General features: G+C 44.0%; 1 protein-coding gene across 1 annotated transcript in view; it reads right to left on the reverse strand.

Moving 5' to 3' along the window:
* The window catches only part of MARCHF11 (membrane associated ring-CH-type finger 11), a 104,864-nt gene extending 95,319 nt beyond the window's left edge, over positions 1 to 9,545 (reverse strand). Inside the window, exons 1-2 of the mRNA XM_039238840.1 lie at positions 8,907 to 9,545; positions 7,533 to 7,688 (exon numbers count right to left, since the gene is read on the reverse strand). Coding sequence (XP_039094771.1) covers positions 7,533 to 7,688; positions 8,907 to 9,452 — 702 coding nt within the window. The 5' untranslated portion in view covers positions 9,453 to 9,545. The remainder of the gene's footprint in view (positions 1 to 7,532; positions 7,689 to 8,906) is intronic.
* Positions 9,546 to 10,307: the final 762 nt, after the last annotated feature.

The following is a 10,307-nucleotide window of genomic DNA, read 5'->3' on the forward strand; positions in this document are numbered from 1 at the left end:
TATACCATGGAATACTACATGGCAATGAGAAAGAATGAAATCTGGCCACGTGTAACAACATGGATGGAACATGAGGGTGTTACGCTGAGTGAAATAAGTCAGGCAGAGAAGGACAGATACGTATGTTTGCACATATAGGAGGATTAGGAGGAACTTAACGGAGGACCATGGAGTAGAAGAAGGGGAAAAATAGGTGGGGAGAGGGAGAGAGGCAAACTATGAGAGACTCTTGAATGCTGAGAACATACTGAGGGCAGATGGGGGGGGAAGGGGGTGATGGGCATGGAGTAGGGCACTTGTGGGGATGAGCACTGGGTGTTATATGGAAACCAACTTGACAATAAACTATTAAAAAATAAATAAATTAAATAAAATAAAATGCATTCTACATCTCAAAGAGACGAGAGGGTGTCCTATTCCAGGGACCCTGAGGGCTTATTCTGGGATGTCTCTGCCTTCTGCTTCTAACGTAACTAAAGTGGCTCCTTGGAAATGGAGGATTTGAGTTTGATACAACCAAGCAGCTGATTGGCAGAAACAATGGTTTTAACATTTAGTGTTAAGAAGTTGATAGCATTTTGTTCTGGAGCTATGGTACCACCATTTTCTGAATGATACAGGTTCATGATGATTCCACTGAAAATTACAGAGAAACATACAAAAATTTTGGAACACTTCACCCATTTCATTTTCTAGGAGGTCAGAAAATACTGAAGTCCATGTCGATACTTGATTTGTTTAAATAGAGGGTTGGCAAACTATTGTCAAACCCACGTGAGCCCAATCCAGCTGATAACCCACCTCTTTCTGTGGTGCCCACAAGTGTTTAAAACATTTTAAATCGTTGGGGTTTGGGGTAGGGGGAGATAAAAGAAGGATTTTATTTCCTGACATGTTAAGGTTATATGAAATTCAACTTTCAGGGTCTACAAGTGAAGATTTACTGAAACACCGACATGCTCATTCCTTTATGCAGCCGTTATGTTTTCATTCTAGGACAGTAACTATAATATCTTGGGCCCTCGGAGCCTAAAATATTTACTGTCTGGCACTTTATAGAAGAGATTTGCTGACCTATGGTTTACATAACAGATTAATGTTATCAAGTGAAGACATTCTGGAGCCATAGCAAGGTTCCTCAACACAAGTACTACCCAACCGTCTTGACCCCTTAGTTGCTTTGGCCAAAGAACCTGCCCAGTTCTACCCCAGGTGGGGTAGGAGGTGGTTCTCTCTTCCATGGGCAACTTGAAGAGTGGCCAAGAAAGTGAAGAAGAGAGAGGTATCAAAATAGAAATACACTTAAAAAGAGCTAGGAAATGTAGAAAAGTAAATCTGTGCAGAAGACAGTTTTGGAAAGTATCACCATCTGGGCAACATCGTCCGCAGTCCTCTTTTGATAAAGCAGAAAGGCCAACACCAGCACAAGGTGCCTAAATGGACTCGGTCTTTTTTACGACCATCTCAGAACCATCTGGCCTTGAAACAAATTGTAAAATCACCGCACACGTGGCCTATGCAATAAATAAGATGGCTTATAAGTAGTACACAAAGAATAATTTACATATTGTATTCAGCAGAGAATCATTAATCTGTTCCAGTGAGTAAAATGAAGAGTCATGTCTTTTGAGAGTTAGTAAGCAAAATGAAACAAAAATAATTTCAAAGGGGAGCAAATTGCCTCATGATGCGTTTTGTTTATTTTGACATTTTTAATTACCTATAAAATATGCCAACATATGCATTCAAATATTACATTTTAATGTTGTTTCTCAGTTGTTCAGGCATGGTAATGAAAAGCTTTTCCTCAGCTCGCTATTAAGCCCACAGAGAATGTCAGAGCGCTGCAGTCAGACAAAAAAAAAAAAGAAAAGGGGGGGTTCACTATGTCCGCCAGGCAGTATGTATGCAGACATTTTTAATCCATAAAAGGCAAATGCCTTGAATTATTTCAAATGACAGCATGCAATGCTGATTAAGTTCATGCTCTGATGTCTTATTACATTTTCAAATGTAATGTAATGTTACATTATAACATTTTCAAAATCACAGTTGATTTTCTATAATAACTTGTCACCTTCTCCTAGTGTGTATCAGTTACATCACAAGAATGACTGCATCACTTCTGGGGATAGACCACCCCTTTGGTGACATAGCCCCACTGGGGAAAATAATGACCATAGAGGGTCCTCGAGAAGTTAAAGTTCTATAAACGCTTGACAGGTAAGGTCCAGAACATTAGCCAAGATGAACCCAACTGGTGCCAACTTCCTCCCTGATTCAAAACTGTCATGATGAATCCCGGGATTTTAAAAATATGGATAGAAAAGAAAACCACTCTCAAGTCATTCTCCCTCCTAGGAGACTTTGCAGTCACTCTTACTGCCATGAGAAGACCTGTTGCTGACAGCACACTGTAAGTGTTGAAAGACAAAGCAGTTACGGAATGCTGATAAAAATGTTATGGGCTAGTAAAAATGTCCAGGGGCCTAATATTCACAAAGGTATATAGCACACATGCAGCTCTTAATACCATCCGAGGCAAGTTCCTTCCTAGTCCTTTCCTTTGGTGCTTTCAGTAAAGGAAGAAGAAGGCAAGCTGATGGACACCACCATTCATTCTGACTGATGCTCAGCCCACTGCCGGTGCCTCTCTGTGATTGCCCCCCAGGGATCTCTGGGGCAGCTCCAACCTACTCTTATCCACTCAGCAGGAGCACTTCCAAAGTGTAAACAAATGACACCTGAGAAGCTGAATCGCACTAGTCTGTGCCTGGCCACCTGTGGAAGCATCTCATAACTCCCGATGATGAGCAGAATCCAATAAGGACCCATGGGGAGGGATATCTTAAGAGTACATAGGCCCTTGTGTGCTGAGATTGTTCTGTCGTATGACACCTGATTCTTAAAATGCTGTTTATTCATTATGGACAAAACCAAATCTGTTCAGACAGAGATGTGCTCTAGAAGAAAACGTGGGGTGCAAACATCCAGGGATAAAGAATGACATGATAAGAAAAGTCATTGATTTCATTTTGGTGACAAGAGATTGAAGGAAACAACAGGGACTTGTGAGTGACCTAAGATCCCCATCTGTTAGCTGAATGAACAAGTAATAGTAATCAAAGCTAACATGAAAATGGCACCTACTATGTACTGGGCACTATTCTCAGCACTTACATATAATTATGTAGTTAGTCTTCAAAATAATGGATAAAATAGATGCCATTATGATCTATTAAAGATGACTTAACCGTAGGGAACCTAGCTCGTTCAGTTGGTAAAGCCCTTGTTGATCTCAGGGTTGTGTGTTCTAACCCCCACTGGGTGTAGAGATAACTTTTAAAAATAAATTAACTGAGGCACAAAGAGTTAAGCAATTTGTTTAACGTACCTTCTATTTACAGCGTATTTTCCTATGTTTAGGGAGTGAAGTCTTTTATAACAAGTCTTAAGATTCTCCTACAATATGTTACCAAATAAATGTTATCTCTTCAACCATCTATATTTCTTGAAAAAGCACTGAAAGCATTCATAAACTTGAATGTAGCTTAAATAGTTAATGTCGCCAGCATCTCAAGATAAATTTGATCTTATATGTCCTTAGATTCCACTAATTTCATACCATCCTATGAGATTCAAAACAGAATTAGCTTTTACTCTTAAAATATTATTAATGCGTCATCTTAAATATGCTAATCAATAAAATAGATTCTGCAAGTAGGTAGGAGGGTAAATGCATGTTAATTACTTGGAATGTCTTAATTAACTCCACTGCTAATGATACAGCAATTAAGGTTTAAATATGTTTAGAGGATACATTCGTTCTCTACTGGGTCATGTTGTTGAGTATCACTAAAACCCAGTGGAATGGGGAGTTTTAGACCCAAATTCTCAAGTAATTCTAATCTCAGTGGAAAAAAAACAAGTAAAACTAAAGTTTTAGACTCGCTGCAATATGTTTCCCTCACTCATACACCTTGCTTCCAGTTAGCTATTTTCTTTTCCTTCTTGGTCCCCATATTCCTCTGAGCAAAGAGGAGGTACCTCATGGTAATAATCACTTCCCAAAGTGCTTGGGGGTATACATCAAGTACCACTGATAAGTCAACCTCCCATACATTTTTTCAAGCCATTTTAAAATTCTGAGCCCTGGGAGGGGTGTTATGGTGGTGCCTGTGCACCTATCTGGGCCTAGTGAGTACGTAATGCAGATACCGGGGTAGTTAGATAGAGCCATTTTAGAAACTATCTTCTATTGTGGATTAAAGATAGCCACTGTCTTTAAAAGAAGGACAGATTCCCAAGGCAGAGTCTATTTTCCCTTCTCTTGAATGTGGGCTGGTTCTGTGACTTGCTTTAATCAAGAGAATACAGCCTACATGAAACTGTGTCACTTCCAAGATTGGGCCTTAAGAGATCTATCTGTAACTTCTGCTTTCATGCGCTTGGAACTCAAACAACCTATTGGAGAAAAATCCAAGTCACATGGAAAGAGAACTGAGGCGCTAGTTGACAGCCCCAAGTGGGCTTCCAGCCAACAGCCAGCACCAAGAAAAAGTCATAGAAGTGAGCCACCTTGGATGTTCCAGTCCAGTCAAACCTCTGGATGACTACAGCTCCAGACTGACACCACATATGGAGAAGAACCTTCGAGCTGACTTCAATCAACCAAGACTCTGAAGAGATAATAGATGATTGCTGCTGAAACTACCAAGTACTGGGGGTGCTTTGTTATGCAGCAACAAATAGGCAAAGCCTTTCTAGACCATGTTAGAGACCCAGGCTACAACCAGTTCCTGACTGACTCAGCATTACACAGGATAAGCCATGATAGGCCCAGAAATGGTTGTGATAGAATTGAGAACACTTTCCAATGTGCAACGTGGTGACTAAGATTATGGAGCCAGACTTGGAGCCAGACTGACTAAATTTGAATCCTGGCTTTGCCTTTGATTAGATATGCACCTAGTAGAAGTTATATAACTTTTCCGTGTCTCAGTTTCCATTTGTGTAAAACAGAAATAATACTATTCTCTACCTCATAGGTTTGTTATGAAGATTAAATATCAGTATCAGCATATGTAAAGCACTTTAGAACAGTGCCTGGCACAGAGTAAGCGTTCAGCAAATGTTCTCTATTAATATTATTATTTATTCTCTCTTCTGTTCTACATCCAAGGAACCACCCACTCACAGCTATGGAGGGCTCTATACTTAGGATGTATCCTTCCATACTTAGAGGGATATGGAAAGAAGAGGAGTGCCAAAGTATACTTCCTGTTTGATCCTACACCATGAAGAAATGGATTTCTGCCAGGTCATAAAAGCATGAATGTGATAAATGCTCAATCTGATCAGCCTCACATCAGCAAGGGAGAAAACCAAAAATCAGAGGAAATGCTCAGTTTGTAGGTCATCCTATATAACAGAAATGTCAGACGATTAATAAAACTTTTCTGAGAATAAACTGCTCCTAGGTAGAAGAACCCACACTTTGGGAACTCTATAATTGATTTCTATTCATTAAGAGCACTGAATTTTATATGCATAAAACATAGTCCTGGAGAGTTATTTTCTCAGGCATGTTCTGAGCCATCATTATCACACTCATATCAGCTTTGTTTCTAAATAGTATTTGATAATTCACTCTAACAAATAGGTCAGGTTGCAAAGCATGGTGGTATCCGCATATGTCGTAATAAAATTATTTCTAGCTTATTAATAACACTGGGTTTGTTTGCGGGTTTGGGTTCGTTTTGCTGTGGTTGTTTTGATTTCATATCATATACACACTTTGAGGAACTGCTTTTGCTAAAATGCACAAATGCATTTTAACAATGCATTTGTTAAAACTGAATGATTTGTTTTATGAATGAAGCAAAACATAGCAGCAATTGCTTCATTTTGCTATAGAATTAGTAAGCAGTATTATTTTTGCCCCAGCCCTTTGTCTCTTCTCTATTTTAAAATTACATTGAGGACCTATTTTTATTTACTTCAAAATTAATCATCCCGCATGAATTAATACATAGTAGCCATAAGTTGTTTAAATACTTAGCATTCTGTTTGAGCTCTTGAACATCTGGCCATGGTACTTCTCGTGGCATTTTTTCAGTGGAGGCCCAAAGGTCCTCTTTTCCCATCTCCCCATGTTTCTAGTCATAGGATTATTGTAGATCCAATTCTACTACTCTTATCCTTGTATCTGGACATGGGTCTATGTGGTTTTCAGGACAACTATGATAGATCCATAAATTGATACCCAAGTAGTCCAATCAATTAGAGCTTCTGGGAAAATGTGTTAGGTTTGTGCCTATCTTCAGCATGATAACATCACTCTTCCACATTAGTTATTTTTCTTTCAATGTTATTTATAAGCCTTAGGTCAACTTGAAAAAATTTACATTTTCATTTCATGCCTGCTAATCATGCTTTAAATGGTGACTATCGGAGACGCAAATTAATTGCAAACCATACGAAAGATGCACAAATTAAAATCTATGAAATTTAAATTATTAATGCAGTAGTAATTCAGCTTCCAGGTCCCCCTGTGATCACTAACAGTTTCACTAATTTTATATTCCTCAATGCAAGCTGCATTTGTTGATTTATGACTTTCTTCCCCTCTTAGTTTTTCAATTCCTTTCTTCCTCTTCCTTCCCTTGCCTCCTTTGTCTCTGTTTTGAATCTCCCCTTTTATGTCTACCTATCTTCAGCCCCAAGTTACTACCAGATCTCATCACTCACACACTATTCTGCATTAATTTAACATATCAGTTTTAATATTTTCCATTTTTCATCCCACCAGTCTATTCAAAGAACTTGAAGAAAACGAAAAGCCTGTTTTTCCAAGGGCATTTGTAGGGTTATGGAAATTGTGTTTTGTGTGATTATACACAAAAAGTTTGAGAGTATACACAATTTCAGTGGTATTATTGAGAGTAACTGTTGGGAATACCCCTGAATCCACTTTGTACTTGAACACAGCAAATAATTAAAGTAGCCAAAGCTTCTAAATGTAGCATGATATGAAAAACAGCCTAGTTACATGAAAAAAGTTCTCAGATTAAAACTAATAGATTCAACTAAAGGTTCCAGACTAGTCAAGTTCTACTTGACTTGCATGTATTTTCCATCAGTGTAGCCCATTCATGCCTTCAGTACTTAAATTAACAAAATATTATAAAAATAATGTAACATGACAAATTAATAAAATCGATTTAATCAAAGTATAACACAGTTTACCAACTTGTCCTTTTAGAAGCAAAGATGGGCATAATGTTATCAAAAAGCAATAAATTAATAATGGAAACCATTTGAATAAAATGTCTCTTGAGTTCCTCAGATTAAAAAGTGTCACAGATTTTTCAAGGCACAACTCAACACCGTCTTAATCTTGGTTTTATTTTGATTTGCATAAAATGTTTTTGAGTAGCATTATGTCGGTATTCTTCATAATAGCTAAACTCAAGTGTGCACACATGTTTAGCAAAATCATTTCAGGAAAAGGAAACGTCACCAATGCTTACCTGGCAAGGCTGTTTCATTTTAATGGCTATGACATGGTATCGGTAACAGCAGAGCTCACAAGTCCAGGAACCTCTCTCACTGATCCACTTCAGCAGACACAGCTGATGTGTGTACCGAACGGATCCATCACATCGGCAGGGATTTAACAGCTCCCCCTGAAAAGATAACACTTCAGGTGAGTATCTGTACTGTGTCTCTATTTAAAAAAAAAAACAACAACTAACACTTGCTTTCTTTTCTTTCAAAGCCATTTACCCAGAAGGATACAAGCATCAATCTGCATGAGAAAAATTAAATTAAATTTTTCTGCTTATGATGGGAATGAAACTACAATCCGAAAACTATTTCAAAGATATTGCTGGATGTCATGACATAAATGTTCTACCAACACACAAAATGTCTGCAAGATATAGCTCCCAATACCCTTGGGGAAAAGCTGTACTATTAAATCTCTTTAATAACTTTTAAGTGGATGGTCAGATGCATTTCCTCTGCAGTTATTCTTAATCATGGTTAAAGAAGAAATGCATGGCATCCCAGAAAGTAGCTTGCAATAGCATTATGCTTTTATTTTTTTCTAAATGTAGCATCATAAATATTGTCTTAGGGCACTATATTCCTGAAAGCCTGCATATTCTTATGCAATTTCCTTACTTTTAAAAATATTAAACCTAGTGTTTTCTCAGACCACACATTTTGTAAGAGACACATTATCCTGCTGTCTCCATGATTACTCTCACAGAAGTTTGCACGCACCTCTAACGGAGTTTATAATGTTAGAATTATGTTTCCAACAAAATAGAAAACAAATTGTTAGCTAAATAGTCTTTCTTTCACAAGGTCAAAGTACATTCCTATTTCTCTTGTAAACACTGTAACATGCTTTTTCACATCAGTGAGTCAACAAAATTTGCAGTATGAAAAGACCCTGCCCTCTTTGGTTTAGATGTGACTCACCCCCAGTTTGTATTCTAAGACTATCTGCCTCCGTGTGCATTTGTAGAAAAAGGATTTGTTCCTATCTATAAACCAAAAGCCGTCTAGCAATTCACAAAGGAGATACTTATCACATTATCATTAAAGCACCTGAGGAATGTGTAACTGCAAAACCAGGTAGGGAAAAAAATAAGTGTAGGTCCAATTAAACCGTGCATTCGCCACTGGGACATTTTCATCTGCGTTCACAGAAAGGGAAAAGGGAACACAGGTAGCTGCCACCGAGTTGGCCGGACTGGACCAGCCCGGAAGGAGAGGAGCCGGGAGGCGAGCGCTGTCCGTGGTGCTGAAAGGTCGCCCGTCCTGGGCAGGAGCCGGTCCCGCCCGGACCGGAGCCCAAGGCCGGCAGCTCCCGGGTCCCGCAGGGCCTTCCTTACCTGCTCGGCGCCCTGGAAGCAGATCTTGCAGATGGGCTGGTGGTGCTGGTGCTGGTGCCCGGAGCGCTGGTCGCCAGCGCCGCTGCTGCTGCTGCGGCTGCTACACACCGAGCGCGTCTCGGGCTGGTCGCCGGCGCCCCGCCGCTCGCCCTCCCCGCCCGCGCCGGCCTCAGGCTCTCCGGGGACGCCCTTCCCCGCCGCCGCCTCGGGGACCGCCGCCTCGGGAAGGCGCCGCGGACCTTCCCCGGAGTCGCCGGCCGCCGGACCCTCCTGGCCGGCGGGCGGCAGGGGCGCTGGAGGCGGCGGCGGCGGCAGCTCGTCCGAGCCCCGGCGCCGCGGGACCCGCTCCGCCGGCTGCTCGTCTAGCACCGCGGCGCGCTCGGGGGACGCGGGCGGCGCGGGCAGCGGTGGCGGGTAGCGTGGGGGCGCGGGGGCCGAGGCCGGCTCTCCCGGGGGCGGCGGCGGCGGCGGGGGCGGGGGCGGCTCGGGGTCCCCGCTCTGCGCCCCGCGGCGCCGACCGCCGCTGTGGCCGCCCTCAAAGCTCATGGTGCCGCCGCCGCCGCCGCCCTCCTGCCAGCCCAGCTGGCGGGCCGGGCTGGGGCTGCAGCCGAGGGGAGAGCGGAGGGGTGCGAGGAGAGAGGGAGGCGTGGAGGGAGGGAGGAGGAGGGTGGGGCGGGGGGCGCCAGGGGCTGGGGGGCGGGACGGGGAGGGGACGCGGAGGCCCCGGCGGCGGCGGCGGCGGCACAGGCTGCTGCTCCGCGGAGCCGCCGGCTCGGCTCTTGGGGAGGGGGACCCGAGCCGCCCCGCGGGGGAATTGGGCGGGGGAAGGAGGTGGAGGGAGCTGGCGCTGGGCCGACGGGGAGGAGCGGAGGGGGCGCTCCGGAGGAGGGGGGGACTTGAGGCGGCGGGTGCGAGCCCCGGGTGGGGTGCGGAGACCTCGGGCTGGAATTCAAGGAGGGGAGATCCCCGAGCCGCCTCCCCCGACCCCGCCCCGGGGCCGCTCACGTCGGTTCCGGGGCGGATTACCCCGCTCCAAACGGCGCGGCACTGCGGCTTCGGGGGGGGGGAGGGGTCGGAGAACGCGGGTCCAGAAACCGTTACTGGGAAGGCAAGTGGGCTGCGGCAGCCCGGGGCTGGCTGGGGCGAGGATGCTCGAACCCCAGACCCGCGTGGGAGTTGAGGGGCGCGAGGCTGGTGTCCCGGGCTCGCGGGAGGCGGCCGAGCCCCGGGGACCGTAACCGCTGCTGCCGGGCGATTGCTCCGGGCTCCCTTAGAGCTTTCTCCCCCAAGGGCACTCTCCTGGATCCACCAGAGCCCCAAAAAGCGAAGCCTCTGGAACCTATATCCTCCCTCTGTCCGACTCGCCCCAGACTCTTCCCCGCGTCCTCCTCGCCCCTCCCT

Source organism: Hyaena hyaena, unplaced genomic scaffold, assembly GCF_003009895.1.
Source record: "Hyaena hyaena isolate Hyena2069 unplaced genomic scaffold, ASM300989v1 scaffold_148, whole genome shotgun sequence".
In the NCBI taxonomy this organism is placed as follows: Eukaryota; Metazoa; Chordata; class Mammalia; order Carnivora; family Hyaenidae; genus Hyaena; species Hyaena hyaena.